General features: G+C 46.9%; 1 protein-coding gene across 1 annotated transcript in view; it reads right to left on the minus strand.

Annotated features, from left to right (window-relative positions):
• CES5A (carboxylesterase 5A) overlaps nucleotides 1-8991 on the minus strand; it is a 28340-nt gene extending 19349 nt beyond the window's left edge. Inside the window, exons 1-4 of the mRNA XM_010861913.1 lie at nucleotides 8919-8991; nucleotides 7279-7486; nucleotides 4348-4486; nucleotides 2252-2385 (exon numbers count right to left, since the gene is read on the minus strand). Of these exons, the coding sequence (XP_010860215.1) occupies nucleotides 2252-2385; nucleotides 4348-4486; nucleotides 7279-7486; nucleotides 8919-8991 (554 nt within the window). The remainder of the gene's footprint in view (nucleotides 1-2251; nucleotides 2386-4347; nucleotides 4487-7278; nucleotides 7487-8918) is intronic.
• Nucleotides 8992-16566: the final 7575 nt, after the last annotated feature.

Consider the following 16566-nt stretch of genomic DNA (forward strand, 5'->3'; position numbering starts at 1 on the left):
TGTTCTAAGGATACTGAGGGATTCATCGTTTCCGTCTCACAGACAGGAAGCAGAGGCATAGAGAGGTGAACTCCCTAGCCCAGGAGCTAGAAAGTCGCAGATCTGGGTCCATTCTCCTAACCGTGTGCCCCTGCTGCTGGGTAGTACACGTATGCTTCCCACCACGTATGAGGGTGACCTCGGGATCATAGTCTACTCCTCCTCCATCTTCCAGTCCCCCACACCGCCCCTCCCCTTGGTTCTCTCTGTCTGTCCCTGATGCCTGTGCTGGCCCCACCTCCACCTTCTCTCTCCCACAATCCCTGCATCTGGTCAGGAGCCACACTCTGCTAATTTCACCTCCATTCCATCATGGCTCCCACGTTGGTTCCCATTCCTCCCTTTGTTTATCCTGATTCATAATCTGGTCACTTATGATCTGGGTGACCATGAGCAAGTCACTTAACTTGCTTTGCCTCAACGTTCTCATGTCTGAATGGGGTTGATAATGGTACCTGCTTCACATGACTGTTGTGAAGACTGATGGTGCAGGCACACAGTAAGTGCCATATCCATGCTAGTAATCCCTCTAGTTATTCAGCCACCAGCCTGCTTCACCCCATGACCTGCATCTAGGCTGCACAGAAGCACCCCAATCAGATGTCCCATCTGAAGCCCAGGTACCCCTGGGCCAGCCTGCACTCTACTTTGGAGTGACCTTCCACTCTATTGCTCTGCAGGGCACTCCTGGGTCCCTCCTTCTTTATCCACTAAAAACCAGTCACCATGTACAGCCTGGCATTCAGGGTCTTTCCCAATCAGGCCTGGCCCTACCTTTTCGCACCCATTTCCTATTATATTCTCATCTACCTGTCTATTAGAACCCAGATGTTATAAACAACTTTTGGAAACCTTTCTGTTGAGAGAATATTAGGCAGAATCCCAATGTACAGACCTGCTAAACATGTAAGCACTCTGGTCAGGACATTAGTCTGATCTCAGTCCTTTCTGCCTCCACTGCAGCCTCTCAGCCACCTCCCTGCGCTACATGCCCCAAAGCCCAGTTTGCAAATACTGTTCCAGCCCCAACTTCCTTCCAACTTCCAACTATGTTTCCTTCCAACTTCCTAGTCTTTGCTCAGGCAGCTCCTGTTGCCAAGAGTGCTCTCTCCCAACCCTTCATCCCTAAGTCCAACCCCATCTTTAAGGTGCAGTTAGTTCCAATTCCACTTCTCTCAGGAAGACTGGCTGATTTCTTGCAGCTCCCGCCTCTGTTTCTACATGCAGCTCTGGCACCTCTTACTCTCAGAACGTGACTGATGTCCTGCCTGGCGGGGATTTGTGTCCCTGTGTTATTTTCCCCATGACACTGACAGCCTCTCAGGGGCAGGATACATGCTGGACTCCTTGCTGCCTTCCCCATACTTTCTGACCTTTGGCTCACATCCTGGCCAGGGCTTGAGTTCTGCCATGTTCTAAATAGTATCAAGGAAGTGGCCAAGAGACCTAGCTCTGTTCTGGGAAGTTGTTTCACCTCTCTGTGCTTCCATTTTTCAAGTGTAAAATGAGAATAACAACAGTATGTTTCTCATAGAATTAGCCTGAGGGTGAGTTATAATGAATGCATAGCAAGTGCCTGGCATGGTGTTGGGCTCACATGAGCACTGAAACATGCCTGATATTACTTGGTGGGGGAGGGAAGTCATCAATGGAGTGATTATTCCTAGGTGAGCAATGGAGGAGGCTTGATGTGGGGCCCAATGGCAGACACTTGGAACTGCTCACACTCCTGGTTTCCTCATCTGCCAGGGAGCACATTTCCCTCGCAGTTGAGTGTGGCTATTATGACTGAGTTCTGCCAATTGTATGTAAACAGAGCAATAATCGCCCCCACCAGGCTGGCCTGGAAAGACCACCCTGGTATGATTCTCCTGCTTGTTCTCCATCTGCTGGCCAAGGGCAGAGAAGCTGGGTGCGGCCCTAGAGGAGGGATGGAAGGAACCTGTGTCCCTGATTGACCATGGAGAAGAATGCCTGTCAGTCAGAAACACTTGGCTGGATTTTAGTTGAGTGAGAAGGAAAGTTTAAGTTTAACAGATAAACTTGGGGTTTATCAGTTACAGCTGCTAACATAGCCTAACTAGTTTGGGCCAAATTAGTTCAGCGTCCCTGAAGGCTCATTTCTCCTTAGGTTGCCAAGCACTAAGTTCCCTGTGGCTGCGCCCAGCTGCTCCTCGGGGGTCAGGGGTGTCAATCCCTTGGGGAGACTCACTTGAAGAAGCCGAATATTCCTAGTCGGTACTGAATGGTCACAACCAGCACGTCCTCATAGGAAGCCAGGGCGGACCCATCAAAGATGGACGCTGAGCCAGTCTCGAAGGCGCCGCCAGGGAGCCACACCATGACCTGAGGAAGGGGAAAGGAACCCTCCAGCCAGCCCACCAGGCACCCACAGCCCCCCTCATGCATGCTGGGACATTCTTTCTTTAGGGAAATAGGAATGTTTCGCTTTCCTTCCCAAACAGCCTCAGCGGTTTTGTCTTTTCAAGAAGGCCCAGGGTTATGTATGTGGATTCTGGCATATGAGTGCCTGGGTTTGATTCCCATCTCTGCCCTTGACTAGTTGTGTGGCTTTGAGCAGCCTTCTGAACCTTTCTGAGGTTCGTTTTTCTCATCTGTAAGATGTGCAGAATGAAAGTGTCTCGTTTATGAGGTTATCATGACGTTTAAAGAAAATTCTTCATCTGAAGTTCATGGAACAATGTTGGCATATTTCAAGAGCTCAAAAAGTGTTAACTTAATGTCATGAAACTTGTGACCCACAGAAAAATGGAAATAGCTATAAGCGATATATGAGACCAAGAGCCACTTAAACTGTTTTAATCTAAGAGTTTATCCTACTTACAGAGAGAAGAGAAGAGAGGAGGGAAAAAGAGAAAAGTGTGGAAGTTTTACTTTACCAATTAGAAAAATTGGGGCCAGGAAACATCAAACGTTCAAATGGTATTATCACCAGGTATATACTTAATGTATGTGTGCGAAGTCACTTCAGTCATGTCCAACTCTTTGCCACCCCATGGACTGTAGCCCACCAGGCTGCCCTGTCCATGAGATTCTCCAGGCAAGAATACTGGAGTGGGTCACCATTACCTTCTTCAAGGGATCTTCCCGACCCAGGGATCGAACCTGAGTCTCTTATTAAGTCTCCTGCGTTGGCAGGCAGGTTCTTTACCACTAGCACCACCTGGGAAGCCCATACTTAAAGCATATTACCATGTATATACTTAATTAAAAAAAAAATCCCTTCTCTTTTAAAAGTCATATTAGTGACTATAACTCATGGGGTAGGAAAGAGAAGAAAGCCATGGAGGTAAAGGAGAACTGGACAAAGCACTGGATTGATACCCAGATCTGCCGCTTACGGTGTGTATAATGTGGACCAAGCTGCTTATGCCCTCCCTGGTCCTCAGCTTCCGCGTCTGTAGACTAGGTCCAATAATCCTCCCCACTGGGTTATTGTGGGGGCTTAGATGAGAGAATGAACTGTACCTGGCACACAGTCAGCCCTCAATAGGTGCTGCTGTTATGATACAATAGAGCAAGTCTCTGTTGCAATGGCAAGGGGGAGAGAGAGGGTGTGGTCCAAAATTAGATGCAAAGTAAACTCACTTGTACAAAGATCTTTCGCATTCTTAAGTGAAACATTTCTCATTATAACCTGTCTTCATTTGAAAATAAAAAATTTGCAAAAGGCAATTATCTTCTTTAAAACAGGATGTCCCCCAGACTTCCTGGGTGGTCCAGAGGATAAGAATATGCCTGCCAATGCAGGGGGCACTGGTTAAATCCCTGGTCTGGGAAGATTCCACATGCCTCGAAGTGACTAAGCCCGTGTGCCACAACTGAGCTCTCACTCTAGAGCCCATGTTCTGCAACAAGACAAGCCCCAGCTTACAGCAACTAGAGAAAGACACTTGCAGCGACAAAGACCCAGCATGGCCAAAAATAAACGAATACATAAATATTTTTTAAAAAACAGGATTTTCCAAACCAAAAAAAATCAGAGTCCTTCAAAGCAGGGTATTTTCTGTTTGCAGACTATTTAATACCCAACAGAGGCGAAAACCAAAACAAAATAAAAAATCAGAGGTCAAATCACTAACCATAAAGAAGTAATCACAAAAGAAGACAAAGCGAATCTGTCAGTAGAATGATTTTTAAGAAAGCTATTGACATGTCAAGTGATTACATTTCCCTTTTACCCAAGGGAGCCTATATTTGATTCCAGATATCCAGACACTCCACCCAGGTCCTAGGCCCAGAACCTGCAACTGGAGCCCCTAGCACAGCAGGAGCTGTGAGCCTTACCGGGAGCTTGGAGCCGGTTTCTGCATGGGCCGGTGCATAGATGTTAAGATACAGGCAGTCTTCCGATACTCTGAATTTGGGGTAATGCACCTTGAGAATGTGTTGATCTGTGAACAGCCACTCTGAGTTCTGGAAGCACCTTGGAAAAGGGAAGGAGAAGACCCCAGAGTTGCTGTCAGCAGACCTGCCTCGGAGGGGCCAGCTTTTGTGACAGCAGGGAGGCCTAGTGATGGCCTATGCCTGAGCAGAATAGGGATTCAGTGCTCTGGTACAAAGTTTAAAAACACCCCAGCCCCCATGGTGGCCCAAACAAGCTGTGCATGTTAAGTCACTTAAGTTATGTCCAACTCTTTGCGACCCTATGGACTGTAACCCACCAGGCTTACATGGGATTCTGTCCATGGGGTTCTCCAGGCAAGAATACTGGAGTGGGTTGCCATGCCCTCCTCCAGAGGATCTTCCTGAACCCAGGGATCGAACCCATATCTTCTGGGTCTCCTGCATTGGCAGGCAGATTCTTTATCATTGGTGCCACTTGGGAAGCCCAAACAAGCTATAATTCTCCTTGATCTGGTTTCTGAGTAAGAAAGTACATTGTGCAGAATAATTACACCATGAACCCCCAGGACCCACTCATGCCTACCCCCATTACCATAATCCACACACACACACACACACGTAAAGACTAAAGCTGGCTCAACAATTCTCCAAGCTGTAGACAGTAGGTCACAGGGTTGTGTATCAAGGGTTGTGCTTTGGGGACTCCCTTTTCTGCCTCTAGAGGAACAAAAGGACATTCCCAGGCCTTTCTACCAGAAACAACAGAGGTAGGCTAGCAGCAAGATTCCTGCAATCAGGCCTTTGCCTAAGCTAGTCCCTCTGCCCTGACTACTCTCTCCCCAGATCTGCTTGTTCACATTCTTCCCTTTCTTTCAGATGCTGTCAAAGTGTCACCTCCTCCAAAAAGCCTCCTGAGATTTCTCCAGCTAGACCAGAGCTCTTGGAATTGTTTAGTCGCTAAGTCGTGTCAGACTGGTTTGCGACCCCATGGACTGTAGCCCGCCTGGCTCCTCTGTCCGTGGGATTTCCCAGGCAAGAATACTGAAGTGGGTTGCCATTTCCTTCTCCAGGGGAGCTTCCCAACCCAGGGATTGAACCTGTGTCTCCTGGGTTGGCAGGTGGATTCTTTACCACTGAGCCACCTGGAAGGTCTTTGGAAACACGTATATATTTTGTGTTCTTTCCTAGAATCTCTCCTAGTGAGCAGCTAAAAGCCTAGGGTTCTGTGTGAGTCACCTTGGTACCTTATAGTCCCTAGCCCAAGGCATAGTAGGACTAAGTGAGATTATATATGTGAATATGTCTAGTAAGTGCTCAATTAATGTTCATTGTTTTTCTAAAATAGAATAGTGTACAGATTAGGCAGCAGAAAATCATTGCTTCAAATGCTTTTTTCTTCCTGTGTATGTTGTGTATCAGAAATTGGGGCTCACTGCTTTTAACAAAGCCATCTCTGGCCTCCCCTCAAGGCTCCCTCACTGACCAGCTCTGTCTCCCTAATGCTTGCCTTGTCACCCCATATTTTAACTGTCCTTATTGTTTATGTCTTCAACACCACAGCCAGTCTGCAGGTTCCTTGAGGGAAGCTGTGTCTAACTCAAGCGTCATGATCTCAGGGCCTAATGGAGAGCCAGTTTCTGAGTTGGTTCTCAGTGGATATTAGTTGAATGAATGAATGAACACATGAGGTTCAACTTATTGTCCTAGGTGTCTGGACAACATGGGGTTTTCTTCTGTGGCTTAGTTTTCTGGCACCAAGGTCCTCCTTCTGCCTGGGACCCCAATGCCAAGAACAAACATGGCCCAATCTGAGGGCTTCACAGAATCTGAGAGATGAAAGATTCTTGGTGGACTTCACTGGTGGTCCAGTGATCAAGAATCTGCCTGCCAGTACAGGGGCCACAGGTTGGATCCCTGGTCTGGGAAGATTCCACATGCTGAGGGGCAGCTAGGCCCATGGACCACAACTACTGAGCTCGTGTGCTGCAACTACTGAAGCCTGCATGCCTAGAGCCTGCACCCCTAGAGCCTGTTCTTTACCACAAGAGAAGTCACCGTGATGAGAAGCCTGTGCACTGGGCTGGAAAGCAGCCCCTGCTCGCCAGAACGAGAGAGAGCCCGAGCAGCGATGAAGACACAGCACAGCCAAAAGTAAATAAATAAATAAACTTACACTTAAAAAAAAAAAGATTCTTGGCATTTCCAAGCCTCACCTCCCACCCAGTGCACTAGACACCTCCACAATTTACCTGGGAACTACTTGCTCATCTCACCTGGAAAATTTGCAGTGTCTGGGGGCATCAGCCCTCCCAGCTCCCCTGGGTCACAGAGACACATTCATGTATCCATTCCCCAGGTAATTATGGATTCCCCACTATGGCCCAGGCCCTGCATTGGGCACCTTGTGAATTGCTAGAGTTAAAATTCATCTGGGATGGTTCTCACTCTAAAGACCTGATCCAGTCCAATGGTGGAGACTAAGCCTGGGGTAGAGGTCACCTGGAGATGCATCAATAACCTCTTGTAACCCAAAGACTCAGTCAGCCCATCACAATGGTTCCCCAGCCTGACTGGTCCTCAAGATCACTAGAGAGCTTCTTTACAGTGCAGTTTCCCAGGCCCAGGTCTGGGGATTCAGGGAGTTCAGAAGACAGCCCAGGGACTCTGCTTGTTTAAACAGGTGGGAAGCCATGTTAAACAAGGTGGGGAGCCATGCCATCACAGAAGCCTCAACCACATCTGACCCTCCACATCCTCCTCACAAATGCCCCCCCCCCCTTTTCCACTGGGCTGCATGACCTTTACTTCCCCTCAACGTTCTGCCCCTACTCCCAGGTCACAGGCCACCCCTGGGACCAAGCCAGTTCTTACAATTTAGGGTAGGACGTGGCATTTAGGAAACCATCCCAGGGCAGTAAAGGCTCCGGTTTTGCAAATCGCAGGGGCCCTACAGGGGGTGCGGCATAAGGGACCCCAAGGAACACATTCACGAGCATGTCGTTTCCCAGAACAGAAGCTTGCGTCCCCTGGACCCATCCCAGGTTGGTGTGCCTGGCTGGTGCATCAGCGGTGGCTGGCCCTGAGGAAACACAGAGGGAGGAATTAGGGGCGCAGGGAAGAGGCTGGGAACAAGCCAAACTCAGAGTTTCCCAGGGTGGAGAGCTCTTTCTCAACCCAGAGACTGTGCAAGTATCTGGATTCCTTCTCAATGAATCCATGTCCACTGCTCCTTCGACATTCCCCTAGAAGTCATCTTCATCAAAGCATTCACTGAATGTCTCCTAGGAGCATAGACCAAGCCACAAAACTTTCTAAGATGTAAGTTGGGAACCCGTCTCCCTGCTGCTGCACACAAGCTTTTCTTTACTGTGGAAAAAACACACACCAGCCTTTACAGAGCCTGAGTGTGTTAGTCGGTCAGTTGTGTCCATCTCCTTGTGACCCTGTGGACTGTGTAGCCTGCCAGGCTCCTCTGTCCATGGAATTCTCCAGGCAAGAATACTGGAGTGGGTTGCCATGCCCTTCTCCAGGGGATCTTCCCAACCCAGGGATCGAACCTGGGTTTCCAGTATTGCAGGCAGATTCTTTACCCTAGGACCCCATAAAATCTGGCCCACATTTCAGGTATTTTTATACCCACGAGCATAACTGCTGGCAAGTCTGTGTATCACCTGTGTGACTACTGGCTTTCTTCTTTTCTTAAAATTAAGTTGAGATAGGCTTCTAAAATTTTACTTAGTGGAATTCTACGATACTGGATGCTTGGGGCTGGTGCACTGGGACGATCCAGAGGGATGGTATGGGGAGGGAGGAGGGAGGAGGGAGGAAGGTTCGGGATGGGGAACACATGTATACCTGTGGCAGATTCATTTCAATATATGGCAAAACCAATACAATATTGTAAAGTTAAAAAAAAAAATGTTTACTTAGTGGAATTCTAAACAATGACACCTATGGAACTGTGGCTTTGATGACTTAGGTATATGCTTTTGAGTATACAAGAAAATACATATAGAGCAACAAAAACAAAAAATTATCTTACGCTTCCTGAAATCAGCTCATTTACCTCCAGGGGTACAAGGATAACACTTAGGGAGACTGTGCAAGCTTCTTGGTTTCCACATCAAATATGGAGCCTTGAGAAGTTAGTTGCCCAGGTATTTACTTAGGAGCGCCCAGATTTCTTGGCATCACCTGTTCTAAACTCATTTCAACAGCAACAGTCCTGCCTCAGCAGTCGGTGTTATAGAAACATAGGCTCCGTTCCATGCCCTTCCAAGCCTCCCAAGATTCAAGCAACCCAAAGACAGGACAGGATCTTCTGTGCTCTACACACACCTGAGAAGGAGACTCTGGCCTGGGGCTCTCAGCAACACCAGAACATGGGTCAGGTGCCCTGAGGTTCTACACAACCCTCCATTTTCCATTTTCCACCAGTAGAAAATCTTCCAAGGCAGGGAAATCCCCTATCCCATCTTCTGAGGGCCCTCCTCTCCCACTGGGCGTCTCACCCTTGGTGGCAGCTGCAAGGACCCAAACAGCCCAGATCAGGGTCTGGCCTGGGTGCACCCACTCCCCCCTCATCTGGCCGGCCCGCCTGACTCTCTGGACATCCACGGCCACAGCTGGCCTCGAGGATCTTCCGTCAGGGACAAGAAACAACTTCCTGATAGGAGACAAGTGTTGAGCAGGCAGACACAGGACACAGCCTCAGTGACGAATAATAGCTAAGATTTTCGGAGGAATTGGCCAAGCAAGACTTTCCTGTTCTGATTTACATAAGAAGCTGATGATTAACTCTTGAGTGCAGTGTTGGGTGGAGGGAGGGGAGCATTTAGAGATAATTTGATAGGCTTTGGATTCACAGGATGGTAGAGGCAGAAAGTACATTTGGGAACTTTTGGGTGCATCTCAACTCAGATGCCTACAGAGGCTAGGAAGGCAGCAAACAAGCAGTGAATGAAGCTGGCCAGGAGAGACAATAGGGAATGGTAGGGACTGTGGAAAACCAGACAGCACATGCTCTGTTTAAAGGGGCAATGACTACTCCACTCCAGTAAACTTTTAGTTCATGATAATGTAGGTTGGCCAAACTAGAAGTCTATGATACTTCTCAATTCTTAAATGTGGCCTCAATTTAAAAAAAAAATCACCACATGAGCCCCAAAGCATTTCTACTGGCTCGAGTTGTGTGTGGATGAAGACTCTGCAATCCTAATCTAGATCCAGGCTCCCCACAGTAAATATAAAGAGACAAACCTAGGGAGTGAAATTATTATAAGCCATTCTGTTGGGACCAGTCATCAGCATTCTGGATTCTTGTTGCAGTACTGGTGGGTCATGGATGATCCAGTTCAGAACCCAGGACTATCACCATCCTGCCCCTCACAGGCTCCATACCTCACGTAGGGTTCAGGACTCAGGATAGAGCTTCCCAAATATTTGGGGCTGGGCCAGTGGGGTCAGAATTATCAGGGGCACTTGTTGAAAAGTATGTTATTCTGCCCCACCCTCTGGAGATACAGAGAAGGAATTTAACAACAGCAATAGTGGGTTTGAGAAGCAAGGGAAGTTTCCTAGAATAGTCAACTCCTAAAAGAGACAGGGGAGTTATGAGCCAGATACAGAACTCTGCACTAGCAGGTAAGGTCATCCTCAAGGTCAGAGCAAGGGGCTGCCTGATGTACTTTGCTCATCAGGTGCTCCATAAACTTTTGTTGAACCTCTGTCCCCTGAATTGCAAGATGAATTCCTAATTACTGGACCACCAGGGAAGTCCCTACAAATATCTTAATTCATGTTTTGTTTGTTGTAATAGGTTCAAGAGAACTATAGCATTTTAGACATCAAAGCATTTAGTGTATGCCCTGACTGTATAGTAGGTGGTCAGTAGTGTTTCCTAGATCAGAATCTAAACCTTTTTCTCCAGGCCTCGGTCTCCCATGTTATGAGAATTGAGAAGACATTTAAGGATTACAAATTCTAGAGACCCCAGTACAAATGAGGTTTCCATTCCTGCCTGTGATGCCAGAAGAACCCAGAGCAGGGTGGAAAGGCAGAGAAGTTTCCGAGGAGAGGAAGAAGGCTGCTGATTGGATAAGTGATTGACTCTGAGGCATAAACTTTGCCAGCTCAGAATGGCATCTCTCCTGGCCTTCCCACCCAGTGTCTGAAATGTCCATTTTGTCTATAATCTTGAGCCTTCTTAGACTATCTGCCGGCTCTGGCCCTCCCTCACTGCCTCCAGAAAGAGTCTTGTTGCCCTACAATTCTGTCCCTCCATCGAATCAGAAATAATATTAACACCTTATACCAGTACTCATTCAACAATTTTAAAAGTGTCTTCACTTGTACTCTTGCTACTGTCACAGTCTTTCGTCTCTAGCTTCTTATCCTTTAAAGTCCAGTTCAATGGCCACCTCTTTCAAGAAGCTTTCCTAGGTTCTCCTGAACAACTGAATGCTCTGCTTTTTCCACCCGTCCTGCTTGTTAATGAGTTGTGTACATGACTGCCTTACGGTCTTTTCTACCCATGTACGTATCACAGCTTTTACCATGTATCCCGGTGTTTCCCCAACTCGGCCATTGACCTCCTAACTTTACAATTTGTATCATTCCCACTACTAAGTTTACTATCAATTCACTTGATATTTTTCTTTAAATTGACCTTGAAAACTGTTAATTATCAAAGAAATCATTAATATCTAATACAATAGGGATAGTATTTTAGAAAGAGTAAACCAGTATGTCTTGCATTTCCATACTGCAAAATCATTCCCCCTTCTCCTGGCAACCATCATGTGAAGCCAAAGGGTGTGATGTAGAGCATCTCAAAATAGGACCAAGAGGAGAGTCTTGGTCCCCTCTATACTGTGGACCTTGGGAAGGAGAAGGAAACCGAGATAGGGAAGGCAGGCATTGACACAAGTTGCTCTGAGTCCCTCTCCTAGACTTTCGTCCCAAAGTGGGAGGTATGAGAGGTGGGATGGTACCAAAGCAAGCTTGGCTCTTCAGGAGGAGGAGGCTGCCTCCGGTGTGTCCACACCACTGAACCAGACTGCAGCGGCACAACAAAATAAAAGAGGACAGACAAATCACAGGTGATGCTCCCACTTCCCTCAGATCTGCTGTTCCTTGGAAGGACCCCAGATAAAATCTTGAAGGGAACTCAGAGGTGATTGAGAACCTGGCCATGAGCTGGAGGGGGAAGAGGGCAAGAGGCCCACAGAGGTGCTTTCTAGGCTTGAAAACAAAGTGGAACCACAACTTGACCTGGGCGGAGCACAGTGCTGAGTGCTGGTCAGAGCTAAAGTGAGGGCTGAGTTAGCAGGGGAGGACCATTGGTTTTGATCAAGACAAGAGGACAGATCACTAGCCTACCACGTTAAAATTCATCATCCTCCCAGAAACCTGGTGCAGAGGGAAACTGCCGTGGAAATCACAAGAAGATGTTTACAAATGGCTCCAGGCTCCTTCTGCCCTTCTACTCATATGCTGCTGCTACTGCTGCTAAGTTGCTTCAGTCGTGTCCGACTCTGTGCGACCCCATAGACGGCAGCCCACCAGGCTTCCCTGTCCCTGGGATTCTCCAGGCAAGAACGCCGGAGTGGGCTGCCATTTCCTTCTCTAATGCACGAAAGTGAAAAGTGAAAGTGAAGTCGCTCAGTCGTGTCCGACTCTAGCAACCCCATGGACTGCAGCCTGCCAGGCTCCTCTGTCCATGGGATTCTCCAGGCAAAAGTACTGGAGTGGGGTGCCATTGCCTTTCCCCAATTCATACAGCCAGATTGCACCTTGGAGAGGAGGAGGGAAGCTAGGAAGCCAATCTGAGAGGCCACACATTCATTTGAAAAAATTACTTTTTAAAGCTTATTTATTTTTTTAATTGAAGTACAGTAGATTTATAATGTTGTGTTAGCAATATGTGTATGTGCTCAGTGGTGAAGTCATGTCTGACTCTTTGTGACCCCATGGACTGTAGCCTGCCAGTCTCCTCTGTCCATGGGACCCTCCAGGCAAGAACACTGGAGTGGGCTGCCATTTCCTTCTCCATGAAAAAAGTTTATGTTACTTAAAGAGACTTTAAAGTATTGAATAGGACTGAGTTTACCAGATTAAACACAATGTAATTTTCTCCCATTAACCAGAGGGACAAGGGTGTTCTCTCTTTGTTATAAAGAAAAATTAACCAGATATATATGGTGGCTCAGCAGTAAGGAATCCACCTGCAATGCAAGAGATGGGTTTGATCCCTGGGTTGGGAAGATCCTCTGGAGAAGGAAATGACAACCCATTCCAGTATTCTTGCCTGGGAAATCCCATGAACAGAGAAGCCTGGCAGGCTCTAGTCCATAGGGTGGCAAAGAGTAGGATATGACTTAGTGACTAAACAACAACAATATGCATATATATCTCTTATTAATAAGATAGATAAACATATATTTTATTTTATATATGTATGTATATCTTACATGTATGTATATATGAAACATGCAAACTGAGTCTATCTTTTCTGCAAAACCATTATTGAAAGAGAATTGTGGAGGATATGGCTTCCTAACCATATATCTTCTATTTCCTGTTCCGTCTAGGTCGCCTGTCCCCTAGTGCTCAGGAACTCCACTCTGGGAGACACTAATATATGTCAAGAAACAATGGTACTAGTTTTCATGTATGGAATGCTTTGTAGGTGTCAGATCCCAGGTTGAATGCTTTGCAGCCATTCTCTAATTTAATGCAATGTTTGCCATTCTGTAGATGAGGAAGCTGAAGTTTGGCAAAGTAGGATGAATTGTCAAATATCACAAGGCTGAAAGGCAGCATAGCTGGGACTTGAGCCCAGATTTCCTGCCTCCAAGCTGTAGGCTTTGCCATTTAGAGAGGATGGAGTAAGAAATGAGGAACAGAAGTAAGATTCTGGAAGGATGGCTGACTTCTGCAGTTCTTGATCTATGAAAAATCACATAATCTTCTCGGAAGCTGACTAATCACTTGACATCACCTCCTAGGACCTTGATGTCCCCATCAGTAGCACAGACCAGTGGCCTGGATGGCCCCAGAGAGACACAGGCCTTCAATGGGCTCTCACTGTTCTCTAGATTGCTCTGCTATAACCCCTGAGGGAGAAACCAAAAATGAGAGAGGACCCCAGTCTGAGGCATGGCGTAAAGCATGCGCTCAACCACCCCTGCTGATAGATGCAAGTGGAGATCAAAAGCACACTTTTCGATTCTCATAATGGGAGACTGAAGGAACCCTGAAGGCATCAGAGCAACCCTGTGGCCTCAAAGTGGAGACTGGCCCGCAGGTTGACAAAACAAAGGGAGGATGGTCTGGGGATGGAATCAGGTCAGCAGGCAATGCCTCTGTTTTCCCACATGGACCCAGAGCTGGACCTTTAGAGTTTCCTTCTTTCAATCTTTCTTCAAACCCACTTCACATTCATGTGAAACCCAAATACTGCCATCCCAGAGAGATGCCTCATTGCACCCCATCCCAACAACCCCATAAAAACATGCCATCACTACAGCCCCATAACTATACTCATCACTGTACTCCATCACTGTACACCGTGGGTGTATATGGTCTTTGTTAATTATAGTTTCCTCTCCTGGATGTTTTGCCTTGACTTCACCTGATGAAATCCTCAGTCAGTTCAGTTCAGTCACTCAGTCGTGTCTGACTCTTTGCGACCCCATGAATCACAGCATGCCAGGCCTCCCTGTCCATCACCAACTCCCGGAGTTCACCCAAACTCATGTCCATCGAGTCGGTGATGCCATCCAGCCATCTCATCCTCTGTCGTTCCCTTCTCCTCCTGCCCCCAATCCCTCCCAGCATCAGGGTCTTTTCCAATGAGTCAACTCTTTGCATGAGGTGGCCAAAGTATTGGAGTTTCAGCTTCAGTATCAGTCCGTCCATGAACACCCTATTTGTCTTTTAAGATCCCATGGAAATACCATCTCCTTTATATAGACCTCTTTATTATCAAATGTGAGATTCATTTTTCCTTTCCTCCTATATATTCTGTAGGTTTCTCATTATATTACTTATAACAGTGGTCCCCAACCTTTTTGGCACTGGGATTGGCTTTGTGTATGACAATTTTTCCATGGAACAGGGCTGGGAGGGGGGTGGTTTAGGTATGATTCAAACACGTTACGCTTATCGTGCACTTTATTTCTATTCTTATCACATCAGCTCTACCTCAGATCATCAGGCATTGGCTCCCAGAGGCTGAAGACCCCTGATTTATATATATATATATAAATAACTCTGCCCTTGTTCTACAGCTGGTTTAGCCACAAATAATGATGATGAGGAGGATAACAATGACAATGATGATGACGTCACTCATCACTTGGTCACTAAACCTCAGCACACTTCTGGTTTAAGTCTTAGCTGCAGTGGACAGTTCTATGCACGCTCAGCCTCACCTTGCAGACAGAATGCCACTTGAAGCCTCAATGGGCCACATGACTTTCTATTTTCTGTTCCCGTTTGTCTTTGTTCAAGTGAGACTGGAATTATAGGATGGTTAACCCCCCCAGGAGTAACCCTGTGCTCCAGCCTCTGGAGATGTTCTGTATCCTGCTCAGGTAGCAGGAAGTCCTGGAGAAATTGGACTCTCCTTGGTCACAGCAGCAGTTTTAGTAATACATACTTATCTTGTGGTTTCCTCCCCTGTCTGTCTCAGGTTCTACTCTCAGGGGACAAAACTAAGTCAACTAGCCCTAGAGGGGGGCCTAGGAAGGAGACCCTCAGTGGGATTCTGTAACTGGATCACTCCAGTCTGACAACATCATGTCACTAAGACTCTCTCCAGCTGGAGGGACAGCACTGATATATGGATTAACTCTAAGTTATGGAGGCAATGGGCTTCCCAGGTGGCTCTAGTGGTAAAGAACCCACCTGCCAATGCAGGAGAACCAAGTGATATGGGTTCGATCCCTGGGTTGGGAAAATCTCCTAGAGAAGGAATGGAAACTCATTCTAGTATTCTTGCCTGGAGAATCCCATGGACAGAGGAACCTGGTGGACTACAGGTCATGGGGTTGCAAAGAGTTGGACATGACCGAAGTGCCTCTAGCAGCAGCATAGAGGCAATGATAATGATAAGGATTGTGGTTTGGGCTAGCTTTGAAGCTTCTTGGAAATCTTAAAGAAAATGACAAGCTCAGCTATTAACAGAGTATGCCACGAAAATTAGAAGGCTCTTTCAGCTCTGAAAGATACCTTCTCTCCTGGAACCATAGTTAGATCATGCTGAAAGTTATTCTCAAAATTTAACCACAAGAGTGAGAGAGCTACAAAGGAGGTTGAATATACAGCCATGGAAGATCTCCTATGCTAAAGGTCAGTTCAGTTTAGTTCAGTCGCTCAGTCATGTCCAACTCTGCAACCCCATGAATCGAAGCACGCCAGGCCTCCCTGTCCATCACCAACTCCTGGAGTTCACTCAAACTCATGTGCATCGAGTTGGTGATGCCATCCAGCCATCTCATCCTCTGTTGTTCCCCTTCTCCTCCTGCCCCCAATCCATCCCAGCATCAGGGTCTTTTCCAATGAGTCAACTCTTCGCATGAGGTGGCCAAAGTATTGGAGTTTCAGCCTCAGCATCAGTCCTTCCAATGAACACCCAGGACTGGTCTCCTTTAGGATGGACTGGTTGGATCTCCTTGCGAGTCCAAGGGATTCGCAAGAATCTTCTCCAACACCACAGTTCAAAAGCATCAATTCTTCAGCGCTGAGCTTTCTTCACAGTCCAACTCTCACATCTATACATGACCACTGGAAAAACCATAGCCTTGACTAGATGGACCTTTGTTGGCAAAGTAATATCTCTGCTTTTGAATATGCTATCTAGGTTGGTCATAACTTTCCTTCCAAGGAGTAAGCGTCTTTTAATTTCATGGCTGCAATCACCATCTGCAGTGATTTTGGAGCCCCCAAAAATAAAGTCTGACACTGTTTCCATTGTTTCCCCATCTATTTCTCATGAAGTGATGGGACCGGATGCCATGATCTTCGTTTTCTGAATGTTGAGCTTTAAGCCAACTTTTTCACTCTCCACTTTCACTTTCATCAAGAGGCTTTTTAGTTCCTCTTCACTTTCTGCCATAAGGGTGGTATCATCTGCATATCTGAGGTTATTGACTG

This window comes from Bison bison, unplaced genomic scaffold, assembly GCF_000754665.1.
Source record: "Bison bison bison isolate TAMUID 2011002044 unplaced genomic scaffold, Bison_UMD1.0 scf7180017864473, whole genome shotgun sequence".
Lineage (NCBI taxonomy): Eukaryota > Metazoa > Chordata > Mammalia > Artiodactyla > Bovidae > Bison > Bison bison.